This window comes from Tursiops truncatus, chromosome 20 (assembly GCF_011762595.2).
Source record: "Tursiops truncatus isolate mTurTru1 chromosome 20, mTurTru1.mat.Y, whole genome shotgun sequence".
Lineage (NCBI taxonomy): Eukaryota > Metazoa > Chordata > Mammalia > Artiodactyla > Delphinidae > Tursiops > Tursiops truncatus.
Window position 1 is genome coordinate 30,708,402 of NC_047053.1, and position 21,985 is coordinate 30,730,386.

At 38.0% G+C, this 21,985-nt stretch overlaps 1 protein-coding gene across 12 annotated transcripts in view; it reads right to left on the reverse strand.

Annotated features, from left to right (window-relative positions):
* BCAS3 (BCAS3 microtubule associated cell migration factor) overlaps positions 1-21,985 on the reverse strand; it is a 571,522-nt gene that overhangs the window by 263,632 nt on the left and 285,905 nt on the right. For 9 of the 12 annotated variants that reach the window (XM_033847806.2, XM_073797378.1, XM_073797379.1 and 6 more), the window contains one exon: positions 16,001-16,098. In XM_033847806.2, the coding sequence (XP_033703697.1) occupies positions 16,001-16,098 (98 nt within the window). Of the gene's footprint in view, positions 1-7,672; positions 9,090-9,362; positions 9,532-16,000; positions 16,099-21,985 lie in introns of those variants that run through there. The other 3 variants (XM_073797380.1, XM_073797386.1, XM_073797384.1) reach the window with 3 other exon arrangements.

The window sequence follows — 21,985 nt, forward strand, 5'->3', positions numbered from 1 at the left end:
GGGATCTTCCCGGACCAGGGCTCGAACCGGTGTCCCCTGCATTAGCAGGCAGATTCTCAACCACTGCGCCACCAGGGAAGTCTCTCAAATCCAAGTATTTAAATCAATGAGAAGAAATTCTACTTTGGAATTTGAAAAATCACAATCACAAGCTGCAAACACTGAAGACACGACTTTCGCATCAGAGGTAAAATTTAAACTTCAGCACCCAAAATCCTAAAGATACAATGTTCTAATCCTTTAAGAATACCCTGATCTGTGATTATTATGATAGCCTCTTAAATACTAGGAAGTAGAAAGAGAGGGACAAAGCCTCTATTTTTCTTCACTTCATTCACAACTTAGTCCCAAAGTTCTGAATATAAGCATTTTCTTTAACAATAAGCCACCTTTACAACATACAGATAATTACAGGTTCAGGTCAAGAACTCTAGACCATATTGATTACATCTCTATGCAATAAGGACCCTCCAGCACTGTCTGTATCCACTCTAACAGGGACAGCTTTTAAGTATCTGTGACACTAAGAATTTTCAGTCCTATCAATGCCAGAAATGGAAAGCCAATGACCAGTCAGGCCTGTCAGTCGTTGCCTGAAGCAATAAGGACAAGCTGGGAATTCATCACGCTGGAACTTCATCTGCCAGCTGCATTCACACATTTTCACCACCTGAATGGTTGATTCTCTTCAACTCCCACGTGGCTCATTTCAGCATACAGTGTTTTGAAATGAATATTTGATCAGGCAGGGTAAAAAGAGGTCTGGACTTATCTGAGGTGTCACCATAATGCACTTTAAGTATTTCTAAGTATCAGGAACTAGGTGTCTCGAAGCCCACTCTTTGCATATTTCTGAAATGGACCTGTGATCCTGATTAAATGAGATAAGCCATGTGAAAACACCTACCACAATGTTGGGCACATAGCTGTTTATAAGTAAATACTGGTTCCCCATTTCTTTTACTTCTGTCTAATGGCAAATATCCTGAAGATTCCTCACAGAGCACTGGGAGACAGGGATCTCATACTGTCAAAGAAACTTAAAATCACCCTAATTTTGTCAAAACTTTAGATCCTCACCCAAATATGAACCTAAGAAATAAAGAAACATGGTAGGCTTGTTAAAATTGCTTCAAGATTTTGGCTCTGATATGCTAAGGTATGGTTTTCTTTATATTTATCCTACTTGGGGCATGCTAAGCTTCTTGAAATTTGAGTTGATGTCTTTAATTTTAGAAAATTCTCAGCCCTTCATTTATTTCTTTTGCCTTATCCTCTCCTTCTTTCCATCCATGTGTAACAACTGCACATATGATAGACAGTTAAACATGACCCCACACACTTCTCACACTGAGTTCTGTTGCATTTCATTATTTTCTTCTTTCTCTACTTCAGTTTTGATAAGTTCTGACTTGTTTTTGAGTTTCTAATTCTTTCTTCCTATGCATCCAGTCAGCTGTTAAGCCCATTCAATAAATTATTTATTTAATAAATTATATTTTTCAGTTTTAGAATGTCAGATTGGTTCTTTTATGGATTTTGTCCATCTTTTTGCCATTCCAATGAAGGAAAGATATAAGAATGTAGGAGTTCCAATATAGGAATAATACAGTAGAGGAATGTAGGTTTTCATTTGTAAAAAAAACACCCAAAACAACTACATCTAACATTACATTTAATAGTGAAATATTAAACACTTCTCTCTAGGATTAAGAAGACAAGAATGTTCAATATCATCATTTCTACTCAGCATTGTACTAGAGATCTAAGCAAGTACAATAAGGGAGGAAAAGAAATAAAAGGTATAAAGATTGGAAAGAAATAAAACCATCTTTATTTGCAGATGACATGACTGCATAGCAGAAAATCCAAATGAATCTATTAGAATTAATACATGAACTTATAAAGGATTCTGGATACAATTTAAACATACCAAAAAAAAATCATTGTATTCTATATACTATGGAAAAATCCTGAAAAATAAAACATGCTATTTATAATAGCATCAAAACATCAAATAATTGAAATAAATTTTACAAAATATGTATGACTTTTACATTAAAAGTTAACAAATATTAGGAGAAATTAAAGAAGGGCTAAATAAATGGATAGCTAAAGAAGATTCATGTATTGAAAGATTCAATATGGTTACGATGTCAAATCGCCCAAATTTGATCCACAGATTCAATGAAATGTGAATCAAATCTCATCTAAATTTCTGTAGAGATGAATATACATTTAATATGCGTGTGTGGGGCACATATATATATACACACACATATAATCTGTCTCTCTGTCAATAGTTTTCAAACATTTTTGGGAATCAAGACCCCTTTGTGCTCTTAAAGATTTAGGATGCTGGGCTTCTCTGGTGGCGCAGTGGTTGAGACTCCGCCTGCCAGTGCAGGCGACATGGATTCGTGCCCCAGTCCGGGAGGATCCCACATGCCGCGGAGCGGCTGGGCCCGTGAGCCGTGGCCGCTGAGCCTGCGCTCCGCAACGGGAGAGGCCACAACAGTGAGAGGCCCGCGTACCGCAAAAAAAAAAAAAAAAAAAAAAGATTGAGGACTCCAAAGAACTTTGGTTTATGTGATTATATCTATCAATATTGAAAATATTTATGTATTAACTCATTAAAAAACAAGAATCACTTTATGTATTAAACTAAGTGACATTTTAATTTTAAGCCATTACAAATAATGACATTCTTTCTTTCTTTCTTTGATGGTATATTACGTAAAATTTTATCAAAGTATAGATGATTTACAATATTATACTAGTTTCGGGTATACAACATAGAGATTCAGTATTTTTATACTCCATTTAAATTTATTACAAAATAATGACTATATACTTGTTGCTTATTTTATACACAGTAGTTTGTGCCTCTTAATCCCCTACCTACCTCTATCTTGCCCCTTCTTCTTTCCCTCTTCCCACTGGTAACCAGTAGTTTGATCTCTATATCTGTTAGTCTGTTTTTGTTTTGTTATATACATTCATTTGCCTTATTTTTTTGATTCCACATATAAGTGATAACATGGAGTATTTGTCTTTCTCTGTCTGACTTACTTCACTAAGCATAATACTCTCCAAGTTCATCTACATTGTTGCAAATGGCAGAATATCATTCTTTATTATGGCTGAGTCATATTCCATTGTACATATATACCACATCTTCTTTATCCATTCATCTGTTGATGGGCACTTAGGTTGCTTCTATATCTTGACTATTGTGCATAATGCTACTATGAACATTGGGGTTCATATGCCTTTTTGAATTAGTGCTTTTATTTCTTCAGATATATACCCACGAGTGAAATTGCTGGATCATATGGAAGTTCTATTTTTAGTTTTCTGAGGAATATCAATACTGTTTCCCATAGTAGCTGCACCAAATTACAATCCCACCAACAGTGTACTAGGGTGCCCTTTTCTCCAACATCTGTTATTTGTAGACTTTTCGATGATAGCCTTTCTGACAGGTGTGAGGTGATATCTCATTGTGGTTTTGATTTGCATTTCTCCTTTGATTAGCAATGCTGAGCTTCTTTTCATGTGGTTTTTGGCCATCTGTATGTCTTCTTTGGGAAAATGTCTATTCAGGTCTTCTGCCCATTTTTTAATTGGTTTTTTTTTTTTTGGATGAGCTATGTATATATTTTGGATATTAACTCCTATGGTCATATCATTGGTTAAGTTTATTTTATTCTTTTTAATCCAATTCTAAATTAACTGTTTCCTTAATTTCTCTTTCCGATAGTTCATTATTAGTGTATAGCTAAGCAACATATTTCTGTATATTAATCTTGTATCCTGCAACCTTGCTGAATTCATTTATTAGCTCTAATAGATTTTTGGTGGAAACTTTAGTATTTTCCATACATAATATCATGTAATCTGCAAATAGTGACAGTTTTATGTCTTCCCTTCTAATTTGAATGCATATTTATTTCTTTTTCTTGTCTAATTTCCGTAGCTAGGACTTCCAATACTATGTTAAATAGAAGTGATGAGAGTGGGGATCCTTGTCTTGTTCCTGATGTTAGAGGGAAAGCTTTCAGCTTTTCACAGTTGAGTATAATGTTAGCTGTGGGTCTGTCATAAATGGTCTTTATTATGTTGAGATATGCTCCGCTGTACCCACTTTGATGAGAGTTTTTATCATGAATGGACATTGGATTTTGTCATGTGCTTTTTCTGCATCTATTGAGATGATCATATGGTTTTCATCCTTCCTTTTGTTAATATGGTGTATCACATTGATTGATTTGCAGATACTGAGCCATTCTTGCATCCCTGGAATAAATATCAGTTGGTCATGGTGTATGATCCTTTTTATATACTGCTGAATTTAATTTGCTAATAATTTTTTGAGACTTTTTTGCATCTATATTTATCAGAGATATTGGCTTCTATTTTTCTTTTTTTGTAGTGTCATTGTCTGGTTTTGGTAATGATGGCCCTATAGAATGAGTTTGGGGGTGTTCCATCCTCTTCAGTTTTTTAGACTAGCTTGAGGATAGCCCTTATATGTTTGGGAGAATTTCCCTGGGAAACTGTCCATTCCTGGACTTTTGTTTGCTAGGATTTTTTTAAAAAATACAAATTAATTTCACTACTAGTGACTGGTCTGGTTCAGTTTATTTCTTCCTGATTCAGTTTTGGAAGGTTATATGTTTCTAGAAATTTTTCCATTTCTCCTAGGTTGCCTAATTCGCTGGAATAGAACTGTTCATAGTATTCTCTTACGATTTTTTGTATCTCTGTGGCACTGGCTGTTTAAATAGTATTTTTATTAAAAATAATTTCCAAACTAATAGTGAGAAGAGTGACATTTTTATTTTTTGGAGAGAAATCTTTATAATAGATAACAGGTAGATTCTCCTATCAGCTTATGTATTTGATCTGTTGTGATATGTTGTTTTGGTTGAAGTATGTGAAGACAAGTTGGCCTCGCTGAGAAATGTGATTGGAAAAGGATGTAGCATATTCATATTCTGAGCCTTTTCAGAGTCTGGGGATATTCGTCTTTGATATTACACTTAACAAATTAGTTACAATGATATCTGAAACCATACCAATTAACTTTTGTACTCTGTCATATTAAAATCCTTTGTCCTATCTTGCACTTGGAATGAATCCATTACCCAGACATAATTTTATCATATCATAAGATTGGTCATTTGGAATATATATCAGACCTTCCAAATGTTGATTTATTTTATGATATAAAATATCACACTAGTCAATATCACCACCTATCTCATCAGAAATGTGTTTAAGTATTGGGAACGTGTTAAGCAGACTGGTTGGTACATGGTTTCCAAATTTCCAATCTTCAGTTGAAGACTAGAATTTCTACCATTGGTAGTAAATACTGTAAGTTGTCTTCTTTGAAATGACAGGCTTACTTTATTTTTGAGAAAATTTCTGCCAAATACCAATGTCTGAATAAACATAGTTTGTCAGCTGTTCTTTCAAGTAAAATTGCATTCCATGAAAACAGTTGCTAGTTCAGTGCACAACAAACACCCAAGTGCATTTCCTCAAGACAACATTGTGCATTAATTTGACTGTGATATATAGAACATTAAAAAGAAGTATACAAGCATGAAAATTTAATAAAATGTATTAGATTTTAAAATTTAGTAAAATTAATAATGTTTACTATATCAAAGACAGCCTTAAGTAATTATATCTTTTTTTTTTTTAACTGTGAGTGAGTTGCATTGGCTACAAGCATAGTTTGGTGCCACTGCTTTTAAGTATGCTAAGATGCCATCAGTTTTATCTACCATTGCTTCAGCACAATCTATACTAAATGTCAAGACAGTATAAAAAAGACAAATAATGACTTCAAATTTATAAAAATAGTTTTCACGCACTGACCCCTTGGAAGTGTACTGGGGACTTCCAGATGTCCGTGGACCATACCATCCACCAGTATGTATGTACATATGCATGTGTGTGGAAATGCAAAGATAAACTGATACATGAATTTATATTCTATATTCTAGAATAGCCAAGATATATTTGAAAAAAAAAGTAGAGGGCTTCCCTGGTGGTGCAGTGGTTGAGAGTCTGCCTGCCTGCCGATGCAGGGGACACGGGTTTGTGCCCCGGTCTGGGAAGATCCCACATGCCGCGGAGCGGCTGGGCCTGTGAGCCATGGCCGCTGAGCCTGTGCATCTGGAGCCTGTGCTCTGCAACGGGAGAGGCCAAAACAGTGAGAGGCCCGCGTACCGCAAAAAAAAAAAAAGTAGAGACATTAATCTGCTACATTTCAAAACTTACTAAACAGCTCCAGTTTTCAAGATAGTATGATAGTGGTATAAAGACATATATATATATATATATATATATACACACACACACACATACACACACATATGTGGAAGAAAATAGAGAACCCAGGAAAAATATGATTATTTTAAAAGGCATCATCGGGACTTCCCTGGTGGTGTAATGGTTAAGAATCCGCTTGCCAATTAAGGGGACACGGGTTCGAGTCCTGGTCCAGGAAGATCCCACATGCCGCTGAGCAACTAAGCCCGTGCACCACAACTACTGAGCCTGCGCTCTAGAGCCCGTGAACCACAACTACTGAAGCCCACACGCCCTAGAGCCCATGCTCTGCAACAGGAGAGGCCACTGCAATGAGAAGCCCACGCACCACAGCGAAGAGTAGCACCCGCTCGCCGCAACTAGAGAAAGCCGACGCAGCAACAAAGACCCAACACAGCCAAAAATAAATTCAAAAAAAAAAAAGAAAAGGTAGGCTTCCCTGGTGGCGCAGTGGTTGAGAGTCCGCCTGCCGATGCAGGGGACGCGGGTTTGTGCCCGGGTCCGGGAAGATCCCACATGCCGCGGAGTGGCTAGGCCCATGAGCCATGGCCGCTGAGCCTGCGCGTCCGGAGCCTGTGCTCCGCAATGGGAGAGGCCACGATACTGAGAGGCCCGCGTACCGCAAAAAAAAAAAAAAAAAAAAAAAAAAAAGAAAAAAGGAAAGGCATCATCAAAAGGCATATATTTTCAATGAACAGTGCAGGAACAACGAGACATTTGTACGGAAGAAAGTGAACCTTGAACTTGCCTCATATCGTAATAAAAAATAATTTGAAAAGGATAATAGACCTAAATGCAAAGGCCAAAACCATATAATTACTAGAGAAAAGCATCAGAAAACATAAAAGGGAAAACAATGGAAAGTTTGGGTTTCTGCTTTGTCAAAAAACACCAATAAGAAAGTGAAAAGGCAATGAACTGAAAGAACATACTGGCAAAATATCCAATGAAAGACCTTACCCAGAATAGTTAAAGAACGCTTGAAATTCAATAAAGACAGCAGACCCAACAAAAACTGGTGAAAGACTTCACAAATACATTGCAAAAGAAGATATCCAAATCGCCAGTAAGTATATTCAAGGTGCACAACATCAGTATTCATCAGAGAAAAGCAAATTAAAACCACAGTTTACATTCACTAGAACAGCTCCTACATTGCTGTTCAGAATGAAAAAATGGTATAGTCATTTAGGGATACTTTCTTGGCAGATCCTAATAAAGCTAAACACATGCCTACCTTGTGAGCCAGCACTTCCAATCCTAGGTATAGGCCCCAAAGATATGAACGTATATGCACCCCCCCCAAAAAAAACAGACTTATACAGAAAAGTTTATAGACGCTTTATTAATAATATGCCAAAAGCTAAAAACAACAGGGTAATGGATATATAAACTGTGTTACATTCAAACCACACTGCAATGTAGAAAAAAATGAACTAGTGACACATGTAATACCTGGATGAATCTCGAAAACATTAAGTTGAGTAAAAGAAGCCAGACACAAAAGAGTATGTACAGAATGATTCCATTTACACGAAGTTCAATATAGGCAAAGCTAACTTATGATGATAAAAGTCATAGTCTAGGCCAAAGGTAGTCTTGACTGGAAGAGAAATAAAGGAACTTTCTGGCGTGATGGAAATATTCGAACTTGATCTGCCTGGTGATTACACGGGCATAAAAATTGATCAAGCTGTATGCTTAAGATATGTGCATTTTTGCTATATGTAAACTGTACCCTAATTTTAAAAAATTCTTCAAAGGTGATCTGAAGTACGGATGTATCAATTTTTCAAGCTGGAAGGGACTTTGCAAATAACCTGCTTCAATTCTTTTCTTCATTTTATAGAAGCAAGCCTTGGGTTTTGAAGCAAATTCTTAAAGAGGTAGTTCCAAGCAGAGCTGAGACTAGAACCAAAGATTCGTAAGTGACTAGCCACTATTCCTTCCACTGCACCAAGCTTTGAAAACAAAACTGTTCCCGGGAACAATTATTTCCACTTTGATTATTTGCTTTAGTTTTTCTCTGACAGTTTTCAACAATATCCAGGGGAATATCAAGAGCTCTGGTTCCGACTAGTTGTCCGGGTGAGGTCCCAGGCTGCTTTTTAATTGCTCACTGGGCTTTCATATTCAATGGAGAGAGGCTCTTTTGTTTGTTTCTAAGTTTATAGATGGCACCTATAAGCATAAGCCTCAGGCTCTTGGACACAATTTAAAATAGTGTGGCACTAACAGTTTGACACTAATGTCACTAAGACAGATGGAATTCCCGGTTCAGACTTAAACAAATTCTAATACTGCCCCCAATATTGTCCCTCTGCCACCACAGTCTCAGGCAACAGACTACATAAACAGTCCAGCCTTCTGTTAAAGATGTAGTAATAAAGGTACAAAAAAGAGATGTTGGGTTTTTTGGCCCAAAAGTCCCATGTAAATATGTGGTAACCTGGTATATCAACAGTAGGGAGAATTCCATCAATTCCTTCTCAAAATGCTTAGGAAAGACTTAAAGTCATGTCAAGGACTTGGTGCTTGCAACAGAGAAAGCAAAGGCGAGGTTTCAGTTGACACAAAGATTTATTCAAAGAAGTAATGTGTCATCAGAAAAAACTTTCCCGGCAGCTTCTTCTACTTCTGTTTACAGTTTCTTCATTTTCAAGTGGGGCAATGATTTTTTCCTTAATTATGCTGAGCTAAAATTTTCCACATTGTTAACTTGAATTTCATCTTCTAACATCCTATAAATATTAGAAAGAAGAATGAGAGGAATATTTAAATCAGAAGGAGAGAGATGTGACTGAGCACTTTTCTGATGAGAAATCTAGGTCTTTTCCCTATATTCTTAATCTCTAAAATTTATTTTTGATTCTCTACAGGCAGTAGGTGTTCATTAGATTAGAGCTGAAATAATGCACAGACTTCCTCATTTCTAATTAAAAAGCCAATCTTAGTATCTTAGTTTGAATATTTACTGTTTAAAGTATAAATAGTGTCAAAGTAAAAGTACTGACCTCTTTCTTCCCCTCTGAGGGACTCTGTTCACAGGTCAGGACTAAGCCTTCTTTTAATTTCACCCTCATCCATAATCCTCTTACTGATCCCACATAGGCTTTGAATACCCAAGGTACAAGTATGCCTGGAGTTTTCGTCACCTTATAATCACAAAGAATATCTGGAACTCTATTAAATGAAAACCATATTGTTTATTCAAAGAAATATCTCAACATTTCAAAAGAACTTTATATCCTTTATATCTGGGAATTATTTTAGGAAATAATTTGAACACATTCCTGCCAAAAGAGGTGAAACAAATTTTTACATAGGGAAACTTAAATTCTTTTTACAGATGCAGAGAAGAATGGATAGGTAGGAAACATGACTTGTTGAAGGTTTCAGCAAAAGTTCAAGACCATGATTATAACATCATGGCTTCTGTCACTCAGTTCTAGTTTTAAAATCATGGAGCTGGATTAATCTCCCAAATATATAAGCAGCTCATGCAGCTCAATATCAAATAAACCAAACAACCCAATCCCAAAATGGTCAAAAGACCTAAATAGACATTTCTCCAAAGAAGATATAGATTGCCAACAAATACATGAAAGGATGCTCAACATCACTAATCATTAGAGAAATTCAAATCAAAACTACAATGAGGGGCTTCCCTGGTGGCGCAGTGGTTGAGAGTCCGCCTGCCAATGCAGGGGACATGGGTTCGTGCCCTGGTCCGGGAAGATCCCACATGCCGTGGAGCGGCTGGGCCCGTGAGCCATGGCCACTAAGCCTGCGCGTCCGGAGCCTGTGCTCCCCAATGGGAGAGGCCATAACAGTGAGAGGCCCACGTACCACAAAAAAAAAAAAAAAAAAAAAAAAACTACAATGAGTAATCACCTCACACTGGTCAGAATGGCCATCATCAAAAAGTCTACAAACAATAAATGCTGGAGAGGGTGTGGAGACAAGGGAACCCTCTTGCACTGTTGGTGGGAATGTAAATTGGTACAGCCACTATGGAGAACAGTATGGAGGTTCCTTAAAAAACTAAAAATAGAATTACCATATGACCCAGCAATCCCACTACTGGGCATACACCCAGAGAAAACCATAATTCAAAAAGAGTCATGTACCACAATGTTCACTGCAGCGCTATTTACGATAGCCAGGACATGGAAGCAACCTAAGTGTCCATCGACAGATGAATGGATAAAGATGTCGCACATATATACAATGGAATATTACTCAGCCATAGAAAGAAATGATACTGAGTTACTTGTAGTGAGGTGGATGGACCTAGAGTCTGTCATACAGAGTGAAGTAAGTCAGAAAGAGAAAAACAAATACCGTATGCTAATGCATATATATGGAATCTAAAAAAAAAAAAAAAATCATTCTGAAGAACCTAGGAGCAGAACAGGAATAAAGACGCAGACATAGAGAATGGACTTGAGGACATGGGGAGGGGGAAGGGTAAGCTGGGACGAAGTGAGAGAGTGGCGTGGACACATATACACTACCAAATGTGAAACAGATAGCCAGTGGAAAGCAGCCGCATAGCACAGGGCAATCAGCTCGGAGCTTTGTGACCACCTAGAGGGATGGGATAGGGAGGGTGGGAGGGAAACGCAAGAAAGAGGGGATATGGGGATATATGTATACATAGAGCTGATTCACTTTGTTACACAGCAGAAACTAACACACCATTGTAAAGCAGTTATACTCCAATAATGATGGTTAAAAAAAAGAAGTCACGGAGCTAAGTGGCCTCACCATGGTAGACCAAATGGTGTTTCTTATAAATCTCTTGCTTCTTACCACCAGCAGCTCTTGTGCCTCTGATGGCTTTAAGATGCAATAACTAAGTTTGTCTGCCTCAGATTGAAATGGCAACTGTAGATACAGTGAAATACAGTCCTTAGAAATATGCTTCCCCCAGCGCATCAGAAAAATCTCTGTAAGATAAAAGCATGCCTCTATCAGAATGTCCCTCCAGCAGAAATTTGACTCCTCAAATAATATCCTTGTTGCCTACCCAACCATACTCTTCTAATGAGTATTATTTGTTCTATTAAGGGTCTGATGCACCAAATGCCAAAGACACAAAGTAGGCACAGGTGATCATTATAAAGTCAATCAAATCAAACCAGTTTCCATTTTCTTCAAGCAAACATATTATTTCGCTTTCCAGAAGAATTGGTGCTGGAAGGCTGAATTAATTAATTCCTTAGAAATCATTTAGATGACTGCAATTGTACAACAAAAATAACATTTCTCTTGAGTCAAGAACAACAAATACCAGGTCTGCAACCCTGTCCCTATTTAGTGGAATGCTTGAAGTAGCACCAATACCTTATGTACCAAAAAGCCTGCTCTAAAGAATAAGAACTCATTTTACTTATCTGTCACAATTTTCCCTCTCCTACTGTCATCTGCCTCAGGAATGTACATCAATGCTGCTCTTACCACTTCTAATAACATTTTCTCTATAAAATGTTTACTTTGGTAGAGTTTGACAAAGATGTCTGCTCTTCATACAAGTCAGGCATAAGTTTGTCTTTAAATCTCAGTTGCTTTGAGTTCTTTCTTGGTAAACACCAATTTCCATAGTAAAACTACAAACGAGGACAAACAAACTTAGGATGAACCAGATCTTTCTAGGCTCTTTGTGTGGATGACTCAAAAGCAATTAGGGTTGTTATTAAGTTATCCAACAAGTACAGCCTGCAAGGCCTGGAACAAGTACTTCAGTCACCAATGTGGGAAACAAGTTTGAACTGGACATTGACAGTATTTTTTTTTTCTCTTCAGGTCCTACACTTTTATCAAAAGAAGGGCACATGTTATAAAGGACAAAGGGAAGAAATTCTTAGTTACCTAACCAGGAATGTTAGGGAAAAAAGGAATGTACAGAGGGAAAAAAAAAAAAAAAGTAAGTAATCCATGCATTGCTTTGTCTAGATTCCAACACTGATGTCAATCAGTTGGACCGGAAAGATGGAGTTCATTCAAATCCCATTTGTTCTGGGTAGCCCTTGTGTATGGATAAATTCTATAAAGTCCATTTCCAGAATGGTCTTCTCCTCAGTCAAGAAGGGAACCTCATACAATTATCTAAACTCAAAACCTGAGGTAGGGCAGTATCTTTTGAAACTCCAAAGATCAGATGAAACATGTCATGGGAAGCAACATCTACATATAAAGCAGTATAGATCTGCTGAGTCTAAAATACACATATAGAGAGAGAGACAGCAAGAAGCTGGTTCATAGGTATCTAAAGGCATGGAATTTACACTGTGCCTAAATTATCAAAGTTAATAAGTGAAAAACATGTAGTTTAGGTAATATATTTCCATGTGAAGGAGTGAAGCACAAACATATTAGATGATCAAGAAAAAAAAAATTTGCTAGCAAGAGTGGCACAATGCCCTGCTGATCTCTTTTAGTTTCAGTAGAATAACACTGCAAGATACACATATACCTAAAACAGAACATACAGACCCAAGGTTTAAATAATATTTTCACGTTGAAAATTGTCACGGCCATCAAAAGATGTGATAGTGTCACATTAAACTTTTAAATACTATGCCTCTGAAAAGTAATTAGATGAAAAATAATTATACTACCACTGGTTTAGACAGACAGAGCAAGAGCTGCCACTAAAATAAAGGTAACCAGAATAAGGGTTACCTTTCACAATTGAAAGGGATTATAAACACATGAAAGTCTTTTCCCAGGAAGGTGATGTTGTTAAAAGAGAGATTCAAGAATATTTCAGATAACTTAATTGATGGCGGATGCATGTCAGGCTGTCAAAGGAAGATCTTCAGTGTTAAGATTTTGAGACAACACTTACTGGAATGCTTAAATGATTGAGCTGCTCCAGGGTGACATTTTTCTCATATTTTTTACACTTTTACTGGTAATGGAGAAAAAAAATATGCCATAGGAACAATTAAAAAGACAATACATTTAGTTGTATAAATTGCTTGACGGTAAGACAAAGCAATGAACCCTGATAAGAGGAGATGCCACACTAGTCATATCCCTCTAAGCAAAGGCAATCAAAACTCCAGATTAGCATCTTCATAATACGCAGCTGCCTCCAATGCATGGGTCATAATCAGAGACGCACTTCCTGGTTTAGGAGCAATTATAAAAATATGTTATACTCTTTTTAGTAGAAGAATCTAAAACGGAATTTTCCCATAAACTTCCTTTCATAAAGAACCCAAATCAGAGTTTGAGATTAGCAGATGCAAACTATTATATACAGAATGGATAAACAATAAAGTCCTACTGTATACCACAGGGAACTATATTCAATATCCTGTGATAAACCACAATGGAAAAGAATATGAAAAAGAATGTATATATGTATAACTGAGTCACTTTGCTGTACAGCAGATATTAACACAACATTGTAAATCAACTATACTTCAATAAAATAAATTTCAAAAAGAGAACCCAAATCATCTAACCTCTATCTTGTTATCTCTATCTTTTCTCAATAGAAAGTAAGACTGTTAAATAAGTGGTCCTACTAGATAGAAGTAGATGAAGTTTCCCCAACAAAACATCATTCACCCACTTAAAAAACATGTTCAACAAAAGGGATGCAAACCATTTGAGAGGTAGAAGATAATTCATAGAAGTCTAATCCCTCATTTATGGGGTTTCTTTAGCTCAGCTAGAGAACGTAGCACGCACATTTCATTTCTCTGCCTGTCATTCTGAAAGGAGCTATAGTTTTCTGGAATGAAAAGAGGCTGAGAAAAATAATACAGCTTGGTCACCAAGAAGTCCTTCTCTACTCCAAAGATTAGTACTGTCAGGCAGAGGCTCAGAGTTGGAGAACAATATCCTAGAAACTCCTACATGTTTTTCTGATGGAAATCTGAGTAAATCAAAGGCAAAGACTGAATCCCCTGCTCAAACATCAACTTAAAAACTCTTCTTGCAACAGAGTAAAACAAAACTATGGTTGCAATAGTTCACTGAAGTTCCTTTCTGTGGCATGAGAGAACTTTACAAAGAGCTAAAATTGAGATAATGATATGTGATAAATACAAGTCTTAACCCAGAATTGTGCACTGAATATGGCACATTTAATAACACACATGGGAACTGCTTTAGTGACATGTGTTTCACTTGACCAATAGCTAGTTACCTGATGCTAAAACATTAATAATATGGCAGTTTAATAACGTAAAAAAACAAAAAACCAATACCCCCAAACCAACAAAGCCTACTACTGAAATCTTGAATAAAATACTTCAGGTTAAAGTACCTCATTTCCAGGATTCACAATTGTAAATGATAATTTCATATGAGCAGGATCTGTTAGCATTGACAGACTGAAACTATCAAAAAGATTTATTGTTTAAGTCACCTATCTCAATATCTCATTCAGTGCAAGGCTAGAGACCTTAGATATGTCTGTGCTTGTTTCCAGGGGACTACCCTGGTTGCCAAGTTAAAGCAGAGGAACAAGTACGAGTTCTCCAAAGTAAGAGTTTACATTAAGAATGAAAGCACAGCCCTGGAAGCGGATAGCTCAATCAGACACAAGGTACAATCCACTGACAAATAGTTCAGAAAGCCAAGAAAACGTACGAAACCCATGAGCTTTCGAACTTCGAAACACATCCAGAGACAGAATCAGAAACAGAAGCTTTGGTCTTTTAAAAGAGACCTTCACAAATCAGGTTTGTGTTTGTTTCTTTTTTCTTTCACATTTTAAGCCTCAATCAAGTCAGCTGTCTCTAGGGATTTTGAAATTGCTATAGATTAAAATCCTCTCTGACTCAACTGTCTGACTAATGCCGAGGGTTTAATAATTCTACTTATAAGAGACTTTTTTGATGAAACCCTGCCGTATGCTGTCTTCAGATGCGCCACAGATGCACCATATATAAAGCATCACTGTCCTTATTTTCTTTATGACTGCATTTAGAGATGAGAAAATGTATTATTACGAGCAGTTCTATTATTTGGCAGACCTGGCAGAAAACAGTTTTACAATACTAATGTAGCAACTATCACCTATAGAGACAAAGACCTACTTCCAGGTACTGATGACACATATTCATGGCTTGCTTCCAAGGATAGGAAGTTAATCATTGTGATAGATAGAGTTAAGTTAATGAATTTCTAAACTTTATGCTTTCAATAATAAAACCATTTAAGCTATAGCATTTGGACTCTCTACTTCCACAGATCAGGCACTTTGATACTCAACAGGTTGAGTAAATTGAATCCATATATTGTATTTACGTTCTCTGTCAAGGTTGCTTCTCCACATTTGAGAGATCAAAGGCAAAACAGTCATCAACCTGTAGCCTTCAATACTGTGTTCATGACATTTAATCAAGTGCCAACTCCACCGCATCATTCACCAACCTTAACAATATTTAAATGCATGGCGTCGTTTAGCAGCAAATGTAGGCACAGTACTGTTTTAATACACACACACACCCCCCTCACACGCACACGTGCACACACAACTGCATGTGCACACGCAGCCATCCCTCCCCACCACCCCCGAAAAAAGAAGAGGAAGATGGCAAAAAATATATACTCGCTACATTGTGCGAGAAAAGAAATTAAAAATGCACAGAAATACCCAGTAAACACTTTGGAGGTAGTTTTCTACCTGAGGCAGCATCAATCACGGTGGAAATTCCCCTTCGATCAGACACTGGACGGGATGACCCTGGCATGCTGACTGGGTCAGAGCGGACTGGCTGGATCCTGCAATGCAATTTAATTTAATTCACGTATGTTACTGGCATCAAAACTGTCGCTGGCTACAACAGATCTTAAATCAGGAACGCTGGAATAGCCCAATCCATTAAAGAACCATTCATTCTAAAACAAGGCAAACAGGGGAGCTGCAGTCCCTTATTCTCACAGAAGGCTAAAGCACAGCATTCTCTACACTCTAGACCTCTTCTTCTCTTTGTATGTTTTCAATAGGTTTTAAGCAAGGGACTGAAAAACTGAAATTAATTTAAAGGGATAAATTAAGCAGCATGGGAGAGGACACAAAACACATTATACTGAAAACTTTGGCATTTGCAAAGGAGATGAAAAGTTTTGAGAATCTTCAAATTCATGAATAGAACCATGCCTTCCTTAAAAGATAGCATTAATAGATACAAATTTTGAGTCACTCCCTTAAAATCCTTAATGAAAGTTACTTTATATATGACAACAAGCATAGGATAACAAAGCTGTGCTGGGATCTGGCTGCCAGGGGGTTAGCTAGGATTACTACTATCTAACTGAGTTACCTCCATAAAATCATCAATTAGCATTGAAGAATCAATTAGAGTCTCAGCAAAATTGCAATTTACTACATACAATTTCAAGTTGCTTGGGAATGGCAAATCTATAAATGCCAAGAGTCTATTTCCAGTTGTATTAGATTAATACTGTTCACACAAAAATTTCTGTATGGCTAAAAGATTGGAGAGGCCCAGGCAACTTAAAGGACTAAAGACTTGTTATAACAATATAAGCATGCATTTTTGGCGATTCGTTCATTCAGTAAGTATTTGCTGAATATTAATCATGTGTCAGTATTATTCTAGGAACAAGCAGAAACAAAACACGAAATACAAAGTCTGTGTGCAGATATATAGTACAGCATATGGACTTTCAGGACTGATGCAAAAGAAAACTGGAGTGTGAAAATGAATGAAATAGGTAATGAAAGCTCAGAATGAAGAAATGGGGGGAGGAATGTACAGTCCATAGCAGACTGAGATGATCTTATGGCGCTACAACAGAAATTGGCCTGGAGGGGTGGGATAGGGAGGGTGGGGGGGAGGGAGACACAAGGGGGAAGAGATATGGGAACATATGTATATGTATAACTGATTCACTTTGTTATAAAGCAGAAACTAACACACCATTGTAAAGCAATTATACTCCAATAAAGATGTAAAAAAAAAAAAAAGAAATTGGACCTATATACAGTCTTAGGATGTGTATATATGCAAAGGGGCAAGAAGTGCCCTTTAAACATAGAACTAGAACAAGTGAACCCTTGGAATTGTGACCAAGCATGATAAATGGAGGGCATCTTGAGGAGCATGATTAGGCTTAAGCATAGGGTTTATAGTGGATACTGGTGGAAGATAAGAATCGATAAGCACCATGGGACAGATTATAGAAGCCTGACATACCAATTATGGACTACAGAAAAAGAGTCCTTTTTTTTTTTAAATTTTGCTTTTTACATTTAGATCCGTGATCCACTGAGTTAATCTTTGTGAAGAGGTATTTTTGTATGTTTTTTAAATAAATTTATTTATTTATTTTTGGCTGCACTGGGTCTTCGCTGCTGTGCGGGGGCTTTTTCTAGTTGCAGAGAGTGGGGGCTCCTCTTCGTTGAGGTGCGCGGGCTTCTCATTGTGGTGGCTTCTCTTGTTGCGGAGCACGGGCTCTAGGCGCACGGGCTTCAGTAGTTGTGGCACATGGGCTCAGTACTTGTGGCTCACGGGCTCAGTAGTTGTGGCTCACAGGCTCTAGAGCGCGGGCTCAGTAGTTGTGGCACATGGGCTTGGTTGCTCTGTGGCATGTGGGAATTGACAGGCGGATTCTTAACCACTGCGCCACCAGGGAAGTCCCAAAAGAGTCCTTATTGAAAGCACAGCTCGAATGTATATGCATTTGTTGTATGAAAGAAAGAAATGGGGCGGGGGGGATGAAAAATGATGCATTTGATCTAGTCCTGGAAGTTGGAAATGTTGATGATCACTGCTGTAGTGGACGATAATGGTGCCCTAACCAGTATGCCTTCTGCCCCAGGTCATTTTCCCAAGCCAGTCATGGTAATCCCATCATCTCATGGTGAGATTAATTAGCTCAGGGATGGGCAGGCCGAAGCAAATGAGGGCCAGTGAGAAGAGAGGAAGAGTTTATTTGAAGTTTCTAGAAGAGATGTTTTCTGGGTCTTATAAGAAACAAGAAGCTAGCCTGTTAGACATGCCCAGTGCATGCAAATCAAAGCTCCTTCCCGATCTAAATAATTTATGTGGCCTAATAATTTTCCTATTATTAATCCACTTTATAGCACTGGAGTTTCTGAATCATCCAGAGTTGTGGGTGGGGTATGGACTGGGCTATAGATGAAAGAAGATTGGCCAAGAACTGATGTGTTGAAGCTGGGCAACGGATACACAGGGGTTAATTCTATTATTCTCTTTAACTTTACATATTTTTATATATGCTTGAAATTTTTCCATAATAATAATTTTAAAAAGACCAAAAAAAAACTGGTGGGGGTGATGGAAATGTCCTAGAATTAGACTGTAATAAAGCCACTGAATTGTACAGTGAATTTTATGTTATGTGAATTATATATCAATTAAAATAATATGATTAAGGTGTGAAGATCTAATGTATCACACGGTGACTACGGTTAATAAAACTATATTATATAATTGAAGTTTGCTAAAAGAGTAGAAGTTAAATGTTCTCACACACAGAAAATTCACAACATACATATATAAAATACATCAGTTGATGGATGTATTAATTAACTAGATGAAAAAATAAAATGATAAAATGAAACTGATTTCTTAGGAGCTAATCTTGAATGGAAAACTAGGTTTTATATTTCACTTTCTTTTACATTATCTATTTCTTAGGTCTATTAATAAATATTTCATTGACCTTTTTAATGAATTAAATCCCTATTCCAAATAAGGAACTGGTATGAAGTTAGCCATGCCTAACAGCCATGCCTGTTATAGATATGACAGCCACCAATACACCTGACTGTTGCCATTTTGGTTAGGATACAGGGAGGCAGAATACCACAGCATCAAGTAATCCTTAGCAATATGAGGTATAGGACAAGGTACCAGGTGTAAAGGGTCAGTTGAGCCAAAAAATCTAAACAAGTCTTCACAATTTAAAGGAGAAGGTACGGGGCCGCTTCCCTGGTGGCGCAGTTGTTAAGAATCCGCCTGCCAGTGCAGGGGACACGGGTTCGAGCCCTGGCCCGGGAAGATCCCACATGCCGCGGAGCAACTAAGCCCATGCGCCACAACTACTGAGCCTGCGCTCTAGAGCCCACGAGCCACAACTACTGAGCCCATGTGCCACAACTACTGAAGCCCGTGTGCCTAAAGCCCACGCTCGGCAACAAGAGAAGCCACCACAACGAAGTGTAGCCTCCGCTCACCACAACTAGGGAAAGCCCGTGCGCAGCAAGGAAGACCCAACGCAGCCAAAAATAAATTAATAAAAATAAAATAAATAAATAAAGAAGAAGGTAAAGTCAACAGACATACTGCCATTGTGCATAAGCCTAAAGAAATGTAGAACCAGAGGTGAGGAGCTGGGATAAAGTGATAGTGGACAGGAGTGAGGAGAATATAAAGAGTGGGATTTCTAACTGGATGCTGGGCAGGAAATGGTACTAAACAGGACACATAATTGAAATGATGTGAGGTAAATCTGAATTTTCCACCCAAACTGTGTTCTAATGGGGTTAAGGTCATAACCAAGGGCCTATATGCTTAAATGTTTAAATATAAACTACAAGTGAAATAAAAAAAAAATTATAGGGCTTCCCTTGTGGCGCAGTGGTTGAGAGTCCGCCTGCCGATGCAGGGGACACGGGTTCGTGCCCCGGTCTGGGAAGATCCCACATGCCGCGGAGCGGCTGGTCCCGTGAGCCATGGCCGCTGAGCCTGCGCGTCCGGAGCCTGTGCTCCGCAACGGGAGAGGCCACAACAGTGAGAGGCCCGCATACCTCACAAAAAAAAAAAAAAAAAAAAAATTATAAACCTGGGACTAACATAAAGGTTTCTAATATTTATTTATTTATTATTATTATTTTTTTTTGCTGTACGTGGGCCTCTCACTGTTGTGGCCTCTCCCGTTGCGGAGCACAGGCTCCGGACGCGCAGGCTCAGCGGCCATGGCTCACGGGCCCAGCCGCTCCGCGGCATGTGGGATCTTCCCAGACCGGGGCACGAACCCGTGTCCCCTGCATCGGCAGGCGGACTCTCAACCACTGCGCCACAAGGGAAGCCCGGTTTCTAATATTTATATGTTCCCAACAAATAGGACAGAAACAATTTAAATACCGGGAGCTCTTTAGTATAAGAAAAAGAAAAGTCCCTGAGGAAATTTCTGGAAGGATTTCAGGAATAAAGCTCTGTCTGAAAAAGCAAGTTAGAGAGCTTTTAAATGAATAACTGTATCTGAAATAAGGGGTAAGAAAGCTAGGGGAGGTCAAAAACAAAGGAACAGGGGACTTCCCTGGCAGTCCAGTGGTTAGGACTTCACCTTCCAGTGCAGGGGGTGCGTGTTCGACTCCTGGTCGGGGAGCTAAGATCCCACGTGTCTTGTGGCCAAAAAACCAAAACAGAAAACAGAAGCAATATTGTAATAAATTCAATAAAGACTTTAAAAATGGTCTACATCAAAAAAAAAACCTTTAGAAACAAACAAAAAACCCAAAGGAACAGAGCTGTGTATACAGGAGCTGAGGATGTCCTCCAAAGAAAAGGGACAGGGTCTTATCAGAGTAGCGGGTGACAATCAACAGAAAGAAAAAAAGGTGGGGGGAGAATCTTGTGAATACTTTAGTAAAGAGAATAAACATAGTTTTATGGGTCTATTTTATTAACATTTAAGTAACAAAATAACCTATAAAAACATTTGAATATGCACTTATTCATTAAGCTGAGGACTGACTCTACTTGACTTTCTGAAACTGGATCATATTTTATAATTAGTACCTATGAAAAATGGTCTAGCACCCACTGTATTGTCACTATTGCCTCACATCTTAGGGAGAAGTGCCACTTCTAGAAAGCTGAAGAAAATATACTGAACCAAAAAAACCAAAAATGTATGGAAGAAATAAAATACAAAGAATACTAAAATAAAAAACTAAAATAGTGGGCTTCCCTGGTGGAGCAGTGGTTGAGAGTCCGCCTGCCGATGCAGGGGACGTGGGTTCGTGCCCCAGTCCGGGAAGATCCCACATGCCACGGAGTGGCTGGGCCTGTGAGCCATGGCCGCTGCGCCTGCGCATCCGGAGCCTGTGCTCCGCAACGAGAGAGGCCACAACAGTGAGAGGCCCACGTACCGCAATAATAAAAAAAAAACAACACAAAACTAAAATACTTAGAAAGGTATTACAGGAGACATGCTTCATTATATGAGTTATTCTTAAAGAAGAAATATCTAGGCCTAATCCACCTCTGCAACAGCTTTTGCACTGTTATAAAGATTTGTTATTAATGTTGACAAAGAAGTAGAATAAAAACATATTTCCAACATAGGATTGGGACACATTTTTCCACAATTTCTAAAAAAGAGATGCAAGAAAAAGGTCAGAGGGCTATTTTAGATTCAAATAAAAATACACTGTAGAATTCTTTTTTAAAAGAACACAAGGAAAGGGAGATTATATTGCATTAGACTGAGCCCTTCACTGTCTGTTGTGTCCTAATGTGTCAAGTCTTGGTGTAACAAATTAAACTGCTAAGCAAACAGAAGAGCACAAAAGTCAAAAAGTTCTCAATTACATTAAAAAAATGCTAATAATAAAAAGCATACTCTGTAAACTACTGTGATTCTTACAAGTAAGAATCGAGAATATATATGA